Source organism: Pangasianodon hypophthalmus, chromosome 12 (assembly GCF_027358585.1).
Source record: "Pangasianodon hypophthalmus isolate fPanHyp1 chromosome 12, fPanHyp1.pri, whole genome shotgun sequence".
In the NCBI taxonomy this organism is placed as follows: domain Eukaryota; kingdom Metazoa; phylum Chordata; class Actinopteri; order Siluriformes; family Pangasiidae; genus Pangasianodon; species Pangasianodon hypophthalmus.
Window position 1 is genome coordinate 8,164,763 of NC_069721.1, and position 20,095 is coordinate 8,184,857.

General features: G+C 40.1%; 1 protein-coding gene across 7 annotated transcripts in view; it reads right to left on the reverse strand.

Annotated features, from left to right (window-relative positions):
- The window catches only part of exoc6 (exocyst complex component 6), a 52,572-nt gene that overhangs the window by 19,515 nt on the left and 12,962 nt on the right, over nucleotides 1–20,095 (reverse strand). For all 7 annotated transcript variants that reach the window (XM_026915594.3, XM_026915593.3, XM_026915591.3 and 4 more), the window contains exons 2-15: nucleotides 17,068–17,239; nucleotides 13,701–13,748; nucleotides 13,489–13,579; nucleotides 12,301–12,346; nucleotides 9,836–10,040; nucleotides 9,353–9,505; nucleotides 9,138–9,206; nucleotides 6,902–6,985; nucleotides 6,772–6,818; nucleotides 6,558–6,678; nucleotides 2,860–2,931; nucleotides 2,602–2,699; nucleotides 2,396–2,501; nucleotides 2,149–2,258 (exon numbers count right to left, since the gene is read on the reverse strand). In XM_026915594.3, the coding sequence (XP_026771395.3) occupies nucleotides 2,149–2,258; nucleotides 2,396–2,501; nucleotides 2,602–2,699; nucleotides 2,860–2,931; nucleotides 6,558–6,678; nucleotides 6,772–6,818; nucleotides 6,902–6,985; nucleotides 9,138–9,206; nucleotides 9,353–9,505; nucleotides 9,836–10,040; nucleotides 12,301–12,346; nucleotides 13,489–13,579; nucleotides 13,701–13,748; nucleotides 17,068–17,239 (1,422 nt within the window). The remainder of the gene's footprint in view (nucleotides 1–2,148; nucleotides 2,259–2,395; nucleotides 2,502–2,601; nucleotides 2,700–2,859; nucleotides 2,932–6,557; nucleotides 6,679–6,771; nucleotides 6,819–6,901; nucleotides 6,986–9,137; nucleotides 9,207–9,352; nucleotides 9,506–9,835; nucleotides 10,041–12,300; nucleotides 12,347–13,488; nucleotides 13,580–13,700; nucleotides 13,749–17,067; nucleotides 17,240–20,095) is intronic.

Here is a 20,095-nt window from a genome sequence, read left to right on the forward strand (position 1 = left end):
AAAAGTAGACTTTAACCTTAACCTAGCTCTCACTGTCAACCAACTCAGCAGCAGCAACTAGGTGTGAGTATTAACAGGACGCTGCTAGAGTGTTGATTTTGCAGATAGTTTGCAGATAGTGTGTGTGTGTGTGTGTGTGTGTCAGTGTGTGGAGGTGTTGATTGGGAGGGAGGGGTTTAGGTAAGCAAACAGTCAATAGAGAGGTCCAGAGGCCACTCATTACCACTCCCTTAACATGACAAAGAAACAATTAGAGAGGAGTGTGAAATGTGCGGTAATTTGCATTGACTGCCCACAAGGGAAAGATCGATCCTAACTCCTCCACACACGCTGTGCTTTAACCATCCACTTCTTCTCCTGTCAGGGAACCAGAGCAGTCACAGGCCTCAGTAATGCTACCATTAGGGACATGATCACAAAGTTAGGGCTCAAACATAAACATCATTCCCATAGAGTGGTACTCTTGGGGAAAAATGTTGCAGCTCTATGTTATGGATGCGGATGAAAATGCCATCTGTAGACTGGAGCTACTTTCTCTCTCTATTTGGGCCAGCACAGCACCGAGCATGCAAAACACCTCACTTAATGCCACAGAGTTTAAAGAGAACAAATATTGGCAGATTGGCTGTAGGTGGGTCAGAATGGAGCTTCCCTCAGACAGTATCAGTTAAGTCACTCTCTCCAGCCATATTTCAGATAAGAGCTCCACAGAACAGCGCTGACAAGACATGACTGACAAAAGAGCTAAGCTGCTACTCAAATCCTGCTCAGATGACGACCAGATGCTCAGTGATAAAACCTGTTTGCTAATCTATCACTTCTCGATCAATTTGTTTGGGCAATGGAAGCAATGATGGAGGCTAGCGCTCTAAATTAGCTCAGGGTTAAGCTTTCACTTTACTTAGAACAAATATCTTTGGCTCAATGTTAAAGCAGCACAAGTTCTTAAACTGTTACTGTTCTGTAGCTAAGATAGTATGTGTACAAAACCCTATGCCCTATTCACTATAAAGTGTAACAGTTTCAGAGTCTGTTATTTGCAGCCGTGTTAAAAAAAAAAACAGAATAGCACACCGATAGGCAGTGTAGAAATGATATACCACAGGGGCCACGGAATAGATAGATAGATAGATAGATATACTTTATTGATCCCATGAGGGATCCCACAGTGAATACCCATAATTCACTGTATTGCCGGGTTTGATTCACTTTTCCAATAACAGCACATATATGAAGTGTTTTACTCCTCTTACACCACAACAATTTGCCAATAATTATATTTTTTATTAATGAAAAACCAACACATCATGCTTTTTATTAGTTTTTTAGTTATATGAAACATCCTATTATCACTTCCTTCCTAGTTCCTGTTATCACTTACATTATGGCAGCTATAAACAGCTGTTCCTCTCTCTTGTAGTTAATAATACAAAAAATGCAGCTTGTCATGTTACAGGGCAACCGCAAAGACGTCCCCTTGTGTTTACTTAAAGTTACAGCTTTACCTCTGACTGTTTACAAAGCTCTGAAACTGGAGACTCCTTCCACAAATGCTAAATAAAGGTCTCCTCCCTGAAAACTTCACAATATCAATAATCATACACATTTTAAAATCTGTTTATAATGAATGCCTGCACATATAAGTCCCTGTGTAAGGTGTTTCTATAGAAATGATAATGTTTTCGAATGATTGCACTGATATAAATCTTGCAGGCGGAACTATTCTCTGAGTCATGCTGTTGTATTACATTAATCAACACCTTTGGACCAATCAGAATGGAGCATACAACAGCACTGTGCTACAAAAGTTCAAATTATTGTGTGGACTGCAAGCTAATGTTGTGCGTGTTGCATGAAATGAAGTGTACAAAGTCGTCTACTTCAGTCACTAATTCAGTTCTTCATACATTTCTCTAACAACCTTCTATGTAGTGCTGCTGATTTTGCAATGTAGGGAACTCTGATTTCAATCACATCATCAGACAGTAATTATAAACCTATAATGAAAGCTATTTGGAACTTGAGCCTTATACTTTGAATGCATATCACTCAGGATTTATCAGTGTGTGTGAGAATTTTGCTCAGTATGACACAGGTGAGAGGCTAGGATCTCCAGGAATGATCATTATGAACATGACGTGCACTCACCTGCGATGTAGTGACTCGGAGAACTTTAAACTGGCATAGATGAACTCCTTGACCTGAATGTAGATCTGAGGCACTGACTGGGACATGGGCAGCTTCTTTGGAAATGGTTGCTAAATAATAAAGCACAAAAAAGAATGCAGTGATTGCACTAAAAATGTCACAAATACATAATCCTATCTGACGTGCACAATTCTTTAAATTATATAATATAAATGTCGGTATGTCCGTCTGAGAAGGCTGAACAAACCTTTTCAATCTCGGCATCGTGGAAGGGGAATCTACTGACCACAAGCTTGTACTCTGCTTCGTTTTCTACGGGGATGGGGCTGTAGTTGTCCAGCTCAAATATTTCTCTGCCAGAAAGAAAAAAGAAAAACACAAATGATAAAGAAAAGACTCTTTCCATGATGTAGCATTGATATGCGCAGGACTAAAGTATAAATGCTGTATTACCTGAACACCAGCGCCCACTTCTTCAGCAGCGTTTCATTGTACTGATCTCTAATCTCAAACAACAGGTCGAAGAGTCTGTTCACTGAGAAGCCATAACTCTGGTCAAAACACAAGATGGAGAAAAACAGCCAATGTGTCAAAACCACAAATGTCAGAACTGTTGATATAAGGAAACGTGTGTACATATTCAATATCGCAGATTGACCAGTGCAAACTGTCAGGAAACCTCGCAGCGTGAGAACATAAGGTGTGAAATACCTGCAATGTGTCTGCAAATATAACGATCAGGTTCTTCAGCTCTAGGACCAGGTCAGGATCGTTGCAGTAAGACTGTGGACGAGGAACACGAATTAAATCCAAACCAAAATATTATATTAAAGATTCTGCACTTAAGATTGCACGGCAATGCTTCATATCGCCCTTGTGTTAGTCAAATGAGTTGTGAGTCAAATACATGATTCATATTTGAGTCAATATGATTATACATGAAACTACAGGAAAAAGTTTAATTAAACAATAAAATAAAAATAACAGTGCTTTAAATGCATCATCACTGCTAATCAAAATCCTATTTAAACTCTCCAAAATTGATACCACATCACTGTTTAAATCTCAAATGTGTTTAGTCAGAAGGTGATGAGTAATTTTCTCTAACAGCAGCTCTGATAGTAGTGCTGGCTGTAATTTAATTCACAGGCTTATAATAAAGCGCTCGTTCCAACACGTCATCGTTTCTATAGTAACAGCTCATTCACAGGGTCCACATAACCTAAGACTGATATTAAATGGTCTTAAAAAAAACCCACAATATTTAACAAAGGAAAACATAAAATCTTTGATATGGTGAAGGTTTCTGTAAGGAGACATTTATTTTGCATTTATGTAAGGAGTCTCCAGTGTCAGCGCTTTGTAACCTTCAGTATGTTTTTCACCGAAGTAGCACAAATAGAGGCACAAATTCTGCCTCAAATTCTAGCATTAACTGTAAGTTAACTGTAAGTTTTCTTTTGTACTGTTCTAATAATTTCATTCTATTATCAGATCAGCTTTGGTACTGAGTGAGGATGACAAGATTGTTGTGATATTTTTAGTTTCAGTGAACACACTGGAATTTATTCATGTACAAAGTTACACAGTTTCCTCTTATACTGTGATATAAAGTGTTTGCTTTACACTCATTCTGCTCTGTCCTCAGCATCGTCAAATCAGCACCTGATATATAAACACACTCATGAAGAACTATTAAACTGGATTAGACTCAATATCACACTCTCAATGGCTAACTGGCAGCCAGTCACTTATTGATCAAATACTCTGGTATATTAATGAGTCATTAAATCCCATTAGCATCAGAATAAGTGCATGGCCATCTCCCTCCCCGTCGGTGCGGGTGAAGAGAGGAGCGCAGCGTTTGACCCAGCCGGGGGATGTGACGAAGGGCCGGATTAGTGAATGCCTGCACACACAAAGCTTCTTTCTCTGGCTCATCCACCCTTCACATACACGCCATGTGTCATAAGGCTTCAGCAGAGTGAGGTCTCAGCGTCATGCACTTTGGGAGGTGTGTTCGGTTGTGTGCCTCGAAACGTAACGAAACCTTCTTCCAAGGGTTTCAGACTAATATCGTTCGGAGTGTAGAGAATAAAACTTTTCATTCCTGCATCCGGTACTTTCCATCATCTACAGGATGTGCTCCCCTAACCCTATCCCCTTCGTGAAAGTGTAGTCTGTTAAAAAATATAGTGGCAGAAACTGATAAAACACTACTTTGTAAAATATCAGTTTTAACCCACACACATTAATGTAGTTAGCAGCCATAGATGTCTCCTCTATGATAAAACTCTTAACAGAAGCAGAATGAGAATGTATATAAGGTTATTTCCCCTGCATTTCATATCATGCATCACATGATCACATTATTGTATACAATTTATTTACAGAAAACTACAATCATAAAGTGATGTAGACCAGCTGTAGCCATTACAACGGCCAGTTTAATCCTGGGAATGCATCCATCATGCTGTGACTTGTTAGAATTGTTAAACAGTGATTAAACTGAAGTGCTTCAATAAGTGAACGTCTTTATACTGCTGAATACAGACGAGTGAAAACACTTCAGAAATGCTTTCAGTGAGAATTGACTTGGTTTATATTTTTATATTTTTCTCATACTTGGTTTTTTTTCCCCAGCATTTTTCAAAGCAATTTCTATTCATTATTCCTATAATGAAACATAGCGTTCTGCTTTGTTTGTGTTCTTCTTCACACTCCCTTTTCTATAAATCTTGGTTTGGGTCATGTGATACTGTCCCCTAGTGGACATTCACACATCACATGTATGTATGAAGACGGATGCTATGCGAGCATCTGCGAACAGTAATTGACGTGCTCATGGATATGCGCTATAAAAGAAATAAATCAGTCCTCATCCAGGTAGCTAGTTGCCCGAATGGAGAGGTTGTCTTGGATTATGTTTTTATGTTTTACATAAGACTGGACACACAATGTCCAGTCAGGGTTTGAATGTACTTTGTGCATACAACAACAGATCCTGAAGAGCTGTTACATGAAGAAAGGAGACAGGCCACTTCTTTCTTGTCTTAGGCCAGGTACTCACCTATCTTGACCTGCATTCAAGCCTGGGTTTGTCCAAGCCTGAATAAAATTCTATCTAACTTGGTAATCAGTGTTGGCATGTACTAAAATCATAATTGGAAATTTGAATCAGATTTGGATCAGAAAAAAACATACAAATCTGGCTTGAAGCTGACTTTTTTTTTCTTTCTTTTTTGGTCGCTGAGGCTACAGAAAATCCTTCTCAAATCAGAAATTCCAAGAAATAACAGGTTTGTAATGTAATTTTCCTTAAACCTTAACCTGAAAGAATAAAATCTGTAAGCGTAACCCAGATTTCTGCTTTACCAGCATAAACATGGCTACCTTCAGCTAAGGCCCCTCTGTGTGTACCATGTGTAAAGGAAAGTCCTCCTCAGACTGGCATGCATGGGTGCTGCTTTTTTGATTTATGATCCCTCACACTAGCGCGGTTCCCTTGATAAACATTGACATAGGGAGCAGTGGCCTGCCTCTAGCTGCCTCACTAAGAAGCAGGGAGCGAGTGCGTAAATCACGACGCTAAATGAGCGTCGCCCGAGCTGTGACACAGAACGTCAGTCCACACCTCAGGCAGCACACCTCGTGCCGTTTACACAGCCCAGTATCCACGCACAAAAACACACACACACACACACAATAAAATCCTGAGGCACACTTTCTCTGGGATATAATCTGTAAATATTACCAACACAACTGCCACCAAACAGGACGGATGCAGACCAAGACTATATTATATAGACTACTATTATACAGACCAGGAATATATAAAATGTGTTCAATTCTCAGAGTTCAATTTAGATATATATCTTTTGAGTTAAGAAGGCTTTAGTTCCCCCACCCTGCTTTTTTTTGGTGAAGTTTATTTTCAAAACAAGGCATTCGGAATGATAATTGGAACCATTTCCTGGTGAGCCTTTTCAGTGGCCCTCTATTCAATCTGATCTAATGGAGAGGTCAGTTGGGCCTAATGAGGACAGATTGCAACAATAACAGCAGATTAAGTGTGAATATTCTAAACCGCCGGGGCTGACGGTGTGTTTGGAGGGCCCAGTCAGTTGTAAATCAGCGAGGGATTATGCAAACGCCCCATGGCTGGGGCTCACAGCCTGAGTCCTGCGGCCCGAACAAAGAGGTCAAGCCGGCCCTCTCCCGCTGCTAGCTAACTTTCAATCACAAAACAAGAGAGAGGGAGTGGGACCAGGCCATAGAGGTAACAACTAGAGGAGTGAGGGGGTTGAAAATAAATCCTCTTCTCTTCATGAATGAAGCCAAGTAAATCAAGGTGTATACCGTATGTGTTTGTGTGTGTGTGTGTGAGCAGAAGTGTATTTGCTACTCACTGAGTGTGTGCGGAGCACGGCGATGATTTTGGACAGGGCCATGTTCCACAGCTCGTCGGTGAACGCCCGGGTGACTAAACCTTGCGTGGCGTGCAATATGTGGTCCTCCACGACAAAAAACCTGCAGAGTGAAGAACACTTCAACACCACCTTCTGGGAACTGTAATAAACATGTAATAAAATCATGTATGCTAAATCAAAAAGAGAGACCTACCCAACAATCTGGTTAAAGTACTTTCTGTAGCCCTCCACTGTTTCATGCTGGGAACAAAACAAGAGACACGTTTAAAGAAGGGCTTACTAAAACAAGGGTGCTGATGTTTGAGGATATAGAAAGCACTCACCATGTTTGACTGGGGCTGCAGCACCAGCCTTGCTTGTTTTTTCCTCTGCTTTCTGTAATAATTTTCAAACGTCTCTCTGTCACCCTGGAAAAGAGCCGTAACACACAACATTAATGTACATATATTTATTAGTACGCTGTTTCTAGTGTACTTGCCAAGCAAGGGGTAATAAATGTAGAAAACACACCAAACCAAGTTTTAAATGTGTAAGTGCATCCATGTGGTTTAATGAGCATACTAAAGTTAGAGGCCTAATTGGAACAAAACAAATTTACACTAAGAACAATCTAAGATCTAGCCGTGCTGCCACCTACTGAGTGTAAATGAAACACATGCCACCACACTGTGATCTAGAAAAAATTTTAGAACACCAACGAGAGATATCACAGGCATGTTTGTGGTGTCGCGAGCATCCTGTGATGACAGATTTACCCTATGTCTAGTGAGTGAGGCGGCCAGAAGGGAGCAAAAGCAGGAACGCATCCAACAAATCTTCTAATCATAAACCCTGGAAGTGGAAGTTTCCAGCTTTTGGCTGCAAGCAGAATTGCAGGTGTGTCAGGCCTGCGTGAGTGGTGCCAGGGGAATATGATGTGTGAATCGCATCAAAGTATGTTGTTGAAGTGCATAAACCGTGGCCCAGACTAACAGGTTTTGACATGATTGTGCATTTACATCTTTGTAGGAAAGAGAGAGCTGGCAGGGGTAACAGCTGGGGCAAATGAGGATAAGCACTACAGAGTGAAAGTACTGCGAGGTACATCAAGAGTCTGGCTAGGTTCCTTCTGTAACCTGCAATAATAAATCATACAGCTGGAAGCAGACCCATTCCTCAATTCTCTACCCAGCATGCACACGATAACACTGACCTAAACTTTTTTTGAACCGAGCTGAAGAGCTGAATGATTACCTTGGCTGCATCATGACATTCTTCAATAGCACAGACTCACATGAATAGTTACAGTCTCTTTTCAATTGTGCTGCTAAATGAAGACTCATTACTGTCGCTGCTCACCACAGTACAAAGGATTTGGAATTATACAATTTTTTTTTAACTGTTTAGTGGGAATAGCGTTTCGTCCATGACACCATCTTGGGCATTTTCCCTGAGCTGAACTGACAACACATACCAAAAGAGGATGGGAAAGATGTGGAAAAATACTAATAACATAACCAATATGAGGCATGAGACCCAGACCAAAGCTTGCACCAAGACACTGACCAAGACTGAGACCAAAATCCAGACTAACCATGAGACCCAGCCCAAGTACTGATACCCTAACCAAATCTAAGCAGAGAGACCCAGACCAAGACTAAGCACAAGAGCCAGACCAAGACTAAGCACTAAAACCAAGACTAAGCACAGAGACCAGACCAAGACAAAGCAAAAAACCCAGACCAAGACTTAGCACTGACACCCAGACTACAGAAGCACAGAGACCCACACCAAGACCAAGCACTGGATTAGAGACCAAGACTAAGCACCAAGATCAGGACCTAGACCTGGACTATACTTATGCAGTTCCAAGATGAGCAGTAAAGTCATTACTCCCTTCTGTCCAGCTGGAACTGCCATTAAAACCTGTAAAACCATTCAGTCCTATAGTGGGGAAAATGGCTAATGTGATTATTCCCAAGCACAGGTATACAAGCTAGTCTACCTTTCCACATCTTTTTTGCCTCATTCTGAGGTTCTCGCATGTTTTTCACTTCGTTGAAGGGCTGCAGTTTAAAGTCCCCAGGCATTAGCAGAGCCATTCTTGACCAAAGCACGTGCCATTGAACACTGACCTATCCTCCACTCAGTGCCCGTGTAGCTTTATCATAACTTATATGCCCAAATCTCAGGTCTTTCTCTCTGTTTGCTTTTACAAGGACAGGAGGTTACGGCTCGGTCAATCCTATTAGACAGTGAGAGTTTCCCTGCATTTTTTCACCGTGTTTATGGACACAGGATTAGTGCTGACCAAATGAGAAGAGAGAAACAATAGTGATGGCATGCCAGTCTAAACTATAAAAATCCCTGCGCCAATATAAGCCATTCATGTTTGGTGAGCTACTTTGCAGAGAGGCAAGTCATTGATTTCACACTGTCAACTCAGAGAGGGGATGACTGAGCAGTGTGCCCTGCAGGAATGTTCCTCAATGGAGCAAAGAAAAAAAATCCCAAACATCCTTTCATAACTTTACAGAACCCCACTGGTGGTGTACATAACACTGGTGATGTGCTACGTACCAAAACAGTGTAGATGTGAAGACATCGGTAAACAGGAGAGAAGTCCACCAGATCCTGAACTGTTAACACCTGACGAGGAAGATCAAACACAGAGCCTTAGTATGAGCTTGACTTTGGGACAGAACTAAACATCTCAATTCAACTTCGCATAATTTCAACATGGTTTCAACACATTAGAGCACTGGTTTTATGATGATGAACCAAATCTGCCGTACTTCATCATCAGCCTCCTCTTCGTCGACTGTTTCCTCTACAGCCAGGCCATTGTGCTGGAGCGCTGTTCTGCCATTGAGGCTGTACAGGGGTTTAGCACAGCCGAGATTCGCCTGCTTCTGCACGGTGCTGATAAACGTCCTGTGCTGCTGGGCCTGGATCAGAACATCAGTCTGGTTAGAAGAACTCACTGAACACCAAAAGCTAACAAATTCAATCCAGACGTTTAAATTTGTGGTTTCCTCTTTTCAAATAGCCAACGAGCCTCATGAAGACTGCTAGCTCACTCCAGGAGAGATGTTGTATTTTGTATTTTCTGATGTATAAGACCTTTTATGCAGTATGACAGGTGCAGCAAAACTATACACATTATCATTTTTTCAATGAGGTTAATTATAAAAGTTAATCTCTTTAAAAGTCATTTGAAGATGTGCCTCCAAAGTGTGTAACTCCAAAGCAGAGATAAAAACAAAGCAGACTCCTACCTGTCTCATTGCCGTTTCACCAATCTTATCCGAGTGCTTTCTGATACTCTCCAGGAAGTCTTTCAGGTCCGACATAGAGATCTCCTTGATCTCCTCGCGGAGTTTAGGCAGAGTCTCAGCCATGATCTGACAGAAACGATACTGGCTCACTCTGGGAATATAAATGTTCTCCAGCTGCTCCATGGTTTTCAGTGCAGCGTAGTATCTGGTATGGAGAATGAGACCGTCAGTGTCAGCATTACTCAAATACATGATAAGCTAAAGTTGATCTAAAGCATTAATGTGAAGAAGATTTTACAGTAATTTAAAGCAAGTCCAGAATATACAGCACACACACATACACAATAGTAAGTTGTAAATATGGTCAAATAATATTAATACAATCTCACTAAAAATCACAGTATTGGTTTCTAAAATAGTTTTCTTCATAATGCATATATGATTGAGATATTGTGGAGTAGAGGTATACAGTTATTCCTTAATTTCAATCTGGGCATTTTACCAGAGACACATTTGGTGCGAGTAGAAAAAACTTAAAATAATATTGTCCTTGTTTGAGTTTTAAGCCCTTTTGTATTTTAATTTCAGTAACTTTTCAGGAGTGAAGTGCAATAGGGGTCTTTTATTCACAAAATATCATGTGGAAGCCTGAGAAAACTCTACACACGGTGAAACTGACCATGAACTGAACTGAAATTTCTTTTCTTTTTCATGTATCTAAACCACAAGAGAAAGTACAGCATTTTCAAATGTGAAGAAAATTGCTCTTAAAAATTCCATTTAAAGACACCAACACATTTACTGTCTAAAAGCAACTGCTACACACTGATTTAATTTGCATCCAGCTTAATATGTAATAAATAAAATAGAAAAAAATAATAAATATGACCATGGAAACTACATCAGTCTTTATACCTGCCTTAATTCCAAACTATTTTTTTTTCAGCCACTGTTTTTAAACCGGCTCCTAACGTGATCTACCTAGCGTGACTGCCGCAGAAAGCGGCGCAACAGAAAAGCGTTCGTCCTATCATCTGGAGATTGCGAGTTCGAATCCTGATGATGCCGCAGCAATCCGTGGCTGGGAGCCCAAGAGAGCCAAACTGGCCCTGCTCTCAGGGAGATCTGGCATACTCTCTCTCCCCTATCAATCACAGCGACACTAGCCAGTCACTAGCAGTGGGCAGACGACGCTTTCCTCTGAGTGTTATGGGTGACGTTACATGAGCAGCAGTTCAAAAAGATGCAGTCCGAGGCTTCATGTGCCTCGGAGGAAGCACGTGTTAGCTTTCGCCCTCCCTGGTTGGAAGCCGTCGTGTGATAGGGGAGAGCTGCCTGATGGGGGGGGATTGGCCATGACTAAATTGGGGAGAAAATTTGATAAAAAACGAAAGGCTAAGAAAAATTTGAAAGTAAATAAAAAACCCCAAATACTTAGATATCTAATAATAATAGAAATATCTTCCTATTATTATTGTATCATTTTTGTCTGTTTGCCAGAATTCAGCCACAGCTACATCCAATGGGGTTCCCAGGACGCCATACATTTAGTGTGAGCTATCAACACCCAACATATACATCCTATCCTATGATTATGCCAATATTCTACTGGGTAACCTCTACAAAGACAAGTGTCACACTTGGTACTGGCTCACATGATATTTACCTGACGGTGGATCTGAGAAGAGCTCACTGTATAATACAATCTGTGATAGTACAAGTGGTGTCCATTGGACTCATGATCATGTCTGGCACTAGGTCACTGCAATACCTGTAACTTTTCTCATAAAAGAGACATTTCCTGATCATTTCCTAACCATCTAAAAAAGTAAACACTAGAGCTGAAAATTGACAAAAGAAATAACAAAACATAAAAACAAAACTGAAGCTGCTCCCCAAAATATATTCACATTGATTTCCTGTGATGACACGTTACTGTTATGACCACTAAGGTTTTTCAGACATCCATTAACTAATGTTCGCACTGAATCGAGCTTAGTGCTCTTCCCAGGAAGCTTTACTGTGAAAGCATCCCTGTCTGAATAGAGCAGGTCCCGGCCCAGTCATTAGCGAGAAGGGGCGACCCGCGCATTAACGTGAGTACGCACTGCTCTAATTGCCTCCATTTGGAGGAGGCCTGCGATGGGCCTGCGCTGGTGTGGGCTAGTGCTGTGAAGAAGGGCACATACAAGGTCAATTGTCCTTGCGTTTGAATAGGTTACTCATTTATGATGTGTTATGACCGGCAGGGACAACGCTGATGGACAAAGGAGGGTCATTATTTCGAGGTTCGGTGTGACCCCGCATTGACCCTGTGCCTCTTCTCTGAATGTGGCTTAACATCTTTCAGCTGTTTTTCTCAAACTAAAGCAATGTGACCAATGCAGCAACATTTCAACAGACCCATGAGCAACAAGGTCAAACCATGTTATAATAAAACATTTGACAATGACAAGGATTTTTACCTTTTGGATTCAAGCTGTTCCTTCAGTTTGCTGTACATTTCCAAAACTGTAAGCAGGACAGACAGAAAAATAGGACAGTGCAAAATAGCATATATGATAACGATAACACAAGATATTTTACATTAATAATACAAAAAAAGCACAAGTGAAGAGAAACCAGTGAAAGACAGAATTTCAAGAAATCAAGTATTTTAAAAGAAACTGCACTGCACTAACTGCAAACTGAAAAGTGTTTTGATTGTCTGGAAACTTGTCCCTTTTATCACATAAATCTCTCATACACAGAAAGGGATAAATCCATAAGCAAGCCTGTTTTTATTTCCCAGAAATCTAACTGACTAGGATAAAAATGTTAGCTAAAATATTGTAATATAATATGGCAAGCTAGTTAGTTAGTTAAGTGCATTAATACTGACACAAACACACATATAAATTCCCAAACAGAGGACGACTCGACCATTGTGCGTATCCTTTTCTAATAGTGTCTGAGCTAGGACATCGTGTTTGAGTCCTCGACAAATACTCAGCAAGTCACTGCCCAGAATTTCAGCTATGAGTTGTTTTTTTTTATCTTTACATGTGTATACAACATGTTTATTTTCTCCCGATATGTTTAACTGCAGGAGTATTATATGGTGGCTTTGCACTGCACTTTATTTTGCTCGGTTTCTTCAAAGTTTCCACGTATATCTGCATTTCTGATTCTGAAAAGGTCGTATCTCATCTGTGCACGCTAATTATGAATTAATCTGCCTAGTAAAAGTATATGTAGTTGCTATAGTTACAGGATTGAGGTGCATCATGCTACCATGAAGCACATTTCGATTAAATATACAGTACCAAATACAAGCTTTTCGTATAGGTGGAGGTAGAGGGCGGCTATAGCTGTGTATAGCTGTGTATAGCAGTGTGTAGCTATTGTGTCTAGCTGCATTCATTAATATTGTATATCTGATGTAAATACTGATGACTGTTGCTACAAGCTAGATGTATCTAATAAAATGGCCTTTGAGACTGATCAACAGAACCGCTGTAAGCATTTAAAGATCGGAGTTCTATCATTATTATTAATTATTTATTATCAGTTTTGTCGCATCATAGTGTAATAAAGTGCGATGTATTAAAAGGTAATAAGGGTGTGTGTGTGTGTGTTGTGGGTATATGAGTGTTTAGCATCACAAATCTTACCAGGGATACAGAGCTGCAGTTTCTCCACAGTGGTGGCCATGTTCCTCTGCTGAACCCTGCAGCGAATCACCTCTTCTGTCTGAGCCGTCACCTTACATAAGAGAAGGTCAAAGAGTACAGAGCCCTCATAATTAATAAGACAGTTCACTCCGCGCTATTGTCCGATCTTTTCTAACAGCAGAAGTGTTCACAAAAGCAGCAGAGTACCGTACCTCTCGCCCGGCGTCTTGAAGTCTTCGATTGGTGTCAGTCACTTGGCCCTTAGAACATAAGATCACTTTTGTTAGACAAATAACTGCACAATGCCTCGTTGTAGCTGCTCACTCTCATAATCAGATCATGCTTGATGAGGAGTCAGGAACAAAGGAATGCAAATTCAAATTAAAATGTGCAGCGGGAACTTGAACTTTTGGTCGGCACGGAGCTGTTAAGCGCGATAATCGCTTATGACAGCCCTTTCTAACAGATTCTGTGACAAACTTCTCAATTCGACTTGGGATTTTTGAACTCTGTTTGCTCCTCCGGTTCTGTCAAACAATTCAAATCAATGACCCAATTGACCACTGGTCCCTTCTTGATAACCTCAATGAGCTCTATGCGCCATTCATTGTCCGGGGCAAGAAGCGGATTGCATTTTCTGGTAATTAAACCTTCATATTTTTTTAGCTGAATGAGAACGCTGGGTGGCTGATTAAGAGCGAATGTGGACACGCTGCAGCGGTACAGCGGCGCAGGTGCAGGGACCGCGTGACCGTGCACTTTCCCACATAGTACATCTCATTAGGTCATCGTAATAAGATGAATAAAGTTTCAGGGTTTATTAAAAATCTCATTTATTCCTCAGACAATGAGGGGACGGTGACCCCAGTGATGCAGGGTTTGCCCCCTTGTTATATGAATATGCTTTATATAATTAAAAGCTTTAGTGAGCCACCCCTGCACCGTTTGCTGCACATCTTTCCCTCTCCGAAGTGTAAAGAGAGCTAAAGAGAGTTGGCCTCCGATTCAGCTCAAGGCAACCATCTGCACTATTCAACTTCTCAGGGGCAAGACGGAACAGCAAATGCATATTTCTGTTGTTTATAGTTCAGATTTCAGATTGCCAAACACAAGCTTTACCACAGATCATGAACTCACAGCTCTTGCGTTACATATACATGGCATACAGTAAAGTTCATGTGCGTTTTATTCACAAATAAAACAGAAACATATAAATGCGGCATCAGTAGACTATAAAAACAGACATACTCAAAAGAATCTCATCATGAATTGTTACGAGACAGCAACACTAAACAAAGATGTATGATTTCCTAATCCCAGGAGTGGCCAAAAAGACACACTTGAGCAAAACCTTTAACACTTCTGCCTTATTTAGAAGACACTTTAGACTAAAGTTTCTGCCAAATCTAAAAGTGTTAACACACAACAACCGCCAACGTTCTCTGTGTGTAGTATAAACACAGGACACAAAGTGCGTTTGAAACTTTATACTCGTGACTGCACATTTATCATCGTACAAGCACAAACCACATTAATAGACTTCATGAAGTTTCAGAACATCAGACTGAATTTAAAAAAATGAGCAAAAACCTTGGCAATATAATGACAATGATAAAAAAAAAATTCATAATTCTAATTCATGAGATATTTTTTGCTCAAATTATTATTTTGCGTCCCTTAATTCTGTATCAGCAGCGAAGGCTTATACGTTGAACATTCCTGCTCTCTCTCTCTCTCTCTCTCTCTCTCTCTCACACACACACACACACACACACACACACAGAGCGAGAGAGGAAATCTAGCCACATGTCCTCGCAAAAACACCAAAGCAGCCAGTCTGCTCTTTTGATACATGTTAGCTATGCATGTGAAAAGGACAGACATGGGAATCTGCCTCCGAACAAGAGAAGATTGTGGAGACAAAAAAGCCTAATATCCTTCCAGAGGTGAAACTGGGTCAGATTTCTTAAATTAGTTGCAAAGTTCGAAGGGACAGTGGACAAACTGGTATTTCTAAAAAAAAAACAAAAACAAAAAAAAAAAACACAGGAGCAGCAAACAGTAGAATTTATGTTCAAATTCAATTTCAATTCATTATCAGCACTATTTTAGCTTGTGTCTTACAATACATATATTACATAAGGAATAAAACACGATGCGGTGTGCAGTTATAGGAAAATAACCAACACTGAAGTGTGTGATGCGACCTGAGGCGAAGTTACTGTTACGAAGTGCTTTATTCCTCTTATACCATCATCACAGTTTTTTATTTATTACACATTATTTATGACACATAGTACTTTATACACAACAGCTATAAACAGTCATTCCCTTACTTTCTCATGAACTCAATAAGAGATAAAAGATAATAAATACAGCTTGTTAGGTTACCAAGAAACCACAAAGTACAAAGTGGTCTGTCCTGAAGACCTTCCCAAGGGGGAAAACTCAGAGCTACTGCTTTACCTCTGACTGTTACAAAGCACTGACACTGGAGACTCCTTCCAAAAATCTCCAAATTTCCTTAGAGGAAATTCACCCTATCAACATTTATACGTTTTTGTATGTTAATATAAACCTGTGATTTGAATTAGAGCCAGCAATACTGCCCGAGCTGCTGTTATAAAAATGAGTCAGTACTTTCTGACCAATCAGTATTGAGAATTCAACATAACAATATGGAATCAAATGGGAAAAAAAACAGACCGTGATAAGATTTCTGGCCACATCGCCAACGCTCAACTCACCTTCAGAAATCATTGGAAATATAAATCACTTCGAGACCTACTACGTTTTATCGTGAAGTAAACCGATCATCCTGTTCCACGCCCGGTTCAGTGAACTCTGTTTAATGTTGACGAATGAAGCTTGAATCCCATCTTAATCCTGCCCTGAAGCCTCTGACATTCCTGAAGCTGAGAAGGGTTACGATCGTGACTGACCAAACGGACTGACCAAGACTCTAAACGCGCTGATCAGTTTTTACTTGTTAAAACGCTTTAATTGAACAAACATTTTTTTTCCCCAAAAAATTGGAAACTTAATATTTCTTTTTATTCCACATCAAAAACCTGTTCTAAATGGACTCATTCATAATGCCATCATGCAAGTTTTCTCCTGTAAGAGGAATTTCTCATTTCTCAGATTAAAATAAATCATGTGACCATGTCAAATTCGCACTAATTTATCCTTCGCAATAAATTTTAATTTCTTTCAAAGTACAAGTTCTTCATGAATAAATGACTTAGAAGTCAGATGCGTCTTTCAGTATTTTTAGATCGCATTTCCATAAAACTGTGTAACCTGTGATGTCATTTGCACTGAACTACATTTCCCAGTATTTACTGACAGTTGTGTGTAATTTAATTACCAGCAAAGCATGCAAACACGACCTGTTTCCATGGTAACACTAACACAGTCCCATCAGCTTCCTTGCTAATACTAATTTCCTAATATTCAGAGACATAATATCATTGTTAATATGGACGGACGGCGCACCTGAGATGCTTTTTCTTCAGCTAGTATAACAGTAAACTATAAACAAGCTACTTGCGGCTTGTTCATGTCACGTCTGCTTACCATCAGTTTCTCTGCATCCGCTCGGACTTTGAGGAGCTCTGTGATGGCATCGACGAAACCTTGATGGTGGAAGTTGCACATCTTCTCGATCTCTCTGTCATGGTTTCGTATTCTGGCGTCCAGTTTTTCCATAAAACGCCTGTGTGCGTTAGGCTGATCATCGTACACGGATCTGAAACGACAAGTTCAGGAAAGTTACGTCTTATGTTATTAACAGCTTGCTTTCCCCGACCATCGCTTCACATACACTTATCACGGTGTAGGCTTTATGGATGTGACCAATCAGCATTCTGCAAAAGGTCTCCTAAGTGTATCAGCATATAAACACATCAAAATATGTTTATAATGTCTGTATTTGCTAAATGGGGTGAGTATAGTTGATTTTAACTTGGCAAATCAGGCTAAGAACATAGAACTCAAGAGTGAGCAATATATCGAAATATTATATCTGTGGGAATTGTTTGATTTTGATTTCTCAATTGATGGTGGACAGTTTTAAAATTTCAAATGTGTTAACCAATCGTAGTTTATTAAGACTGATCGTCAATTCTTCCGTGTCCAAATTCTCTGGGAAATTAAACCTGGTTACACAAACATGACATTTTTTCATCCTTCATCCACATTGTTAATTGCTTGAATGAAACATCTTTTTCCCGAAATACAAAAAATACAAAAACAATACGCAGTTTGTTTTTATTCACCTAAAAACATGGCAAAAATTTATTAGTGCAAATTGGTTCAAACCTCATCCATACTTTGACAAAATTGCACAATTTGGTTTAGTTGATTAAAACTAAAACTCAAACAAACTAGATCAACATGCACGCTCGCTTTGATTGACAGTTCGTTTTCAGTATGAGTTCCCGTAGTTAGTTATTCGGAGTTAACAGTGTGGCTCTCATGCTGCGACTTTCACGCCCACATCTTGCAAAGTTGCCTGTGATGAGAGAAATTTCTAAAGAACCAACTTTTCAACTGTGTCATGCAGCTAGCTAATGTTAAAACACTTCACCTCTCAGGAGTAAAGAAGAAGTAACTCAGTTACTACTAACTAGAATATATTCTAGATAATCATGTTAACATGCTGAGAAATCTAGTTCTGTAAAACCATTTATTGTGCAAGTAACATTTTAATACAAATACAGGAAATGGTTTGTAGCTTTGCTCAGTTTAGAAACTGTCAGCTGGTATACCACACGCCAGTAATAGCACTGACGCACTGGAAAGCACGTTAAGTCTTTTCATAAATGCAGTGTTTACTCTGAATCAAACTGGAAACTCTTTGACGTGATTCTTTTCGACAGGTTTAGCAAAGTGGTCTTGTTCCAGTTCCAAGCAAACTCAAGCAATTGCAGTGTGAATGGGATTCAAAACCAAAGACGCCATGTATTTTGGACTGTGGGCGATATTTCTTTTGTAGGTGTGAGCTGCTAAACTGACTGAATGTAATGTCCCGGATATTTGGACCAATGAACAAAACGAGAAAGTAAAAACTGGATGCGATACCCAAAACAAAGTCAGTGCCAGCTCTGTGTTCTCCACGCTCGAGTGATTTTTGTCATTTCTACCCACACTTGGCAAAGGTCTGATTACCTTTTTTCATCGCTGTACTGTATTTCTGACCAGTCAATGAAAGAGTTTTATGAGTATGTTTTCAGCCCTACACATCCCTCAGCCAAAGTTTTTTTTTTTTTTGCTTTTTGTTGCCTTTAATTATGCGCAATGTGAAACCAAACCAAACCGATTCAGACTCGACAAACTGACGACCGTGAAGGTACACCACACCACTGCGGCTGTCCAAACGGCGGTTGATCAATTACAGAGGACACCCTTCAGTATTAAGGTTATCTACTGTCCTTGCAGGACGCAAGACGAGCTGGAAAGGAAAATGAAACAGGTGTTTCATGCTGCGTCGAGGGCTGCTGGAGCGTTTGTGTTCTTCACCTCTCTGGCTATGACTCAGATGCTCCAGATGGCCCTGCACAGGGTCATGCTCACTGCAGAGACGGAGACAGTGTTTGTGCGCGCACACACACTCACACACACTCACACACACACAAAAACGCTGGAGGTTACATAAGATCTGAACTCACAACCTTCGAGTCACTTGCACACACTCTTAATGACTGAGCCACAACTGTCTTTCAGTAATCTATATTTAATCTCTGCTTGAATAAAACTGAAACAGATTCGTATCAAATCTTTAGAAACATCATTATTTTTATATCACTGTGACAGACGGAACAACAGCATGGCAGTGATAGGGATTTCATCTCAAAAACGCACAGCACCAAGCTTTTCCTGGACTCTGTGCTGAATATTCAATATGGTTCAGATTATTTCTTTTATTCTCAACAAGTTCCAAAGGGAAATGTATTGGACAGAACAAGCACTGAAACTGTGGAAATCCTATCTTCTTGAACCAGAACTGCAGAGATGAGACAAAGTGATTCGATTAGTGCTCCAAGAGCGCCTCCTTGTGGATCCGAATGGTTAAATCATTGTTATGTCATTGCACCAACGATGGTTTATTCCAACACTGCTCCTGAAGATACACCTTCTTACGCCACTGAGCTATATGCTTGGATTGTAACCTGTCTGATTTATAAGACACTGTAGATAAAAAAAAAAAGGTCTGTCAAATGAATAAATGTGAATGGAGTCAAAAAGACGAACATGAAGATGTCTGGTGTCAATCACTCTGAGAAGATACCATGTGCACTGCCGGATCAGTGATCTGATGTATGAGAAATATAGTTATCCGTGCTTTTACACTAGCAGGAGACAAACTACAAGTGAGACGAGTGACTTATCTCTTGTGGGAGGTTAACGACTGCAATTGTCCAACGAGTCAATCATGTAGCAGCAGAGCAATGCATAAAATAATGCAGATACAGGTCAAAATTTTAGTCCATATCACACATCAGAATGTGAAAAGTGTGATCTCAGTGACACTGACTGTGGCATAGTCGTTGGTGCCAGATGGGTTGGTTCAAGTATTTCAAAAACTGATGATCTCCTGGGATTT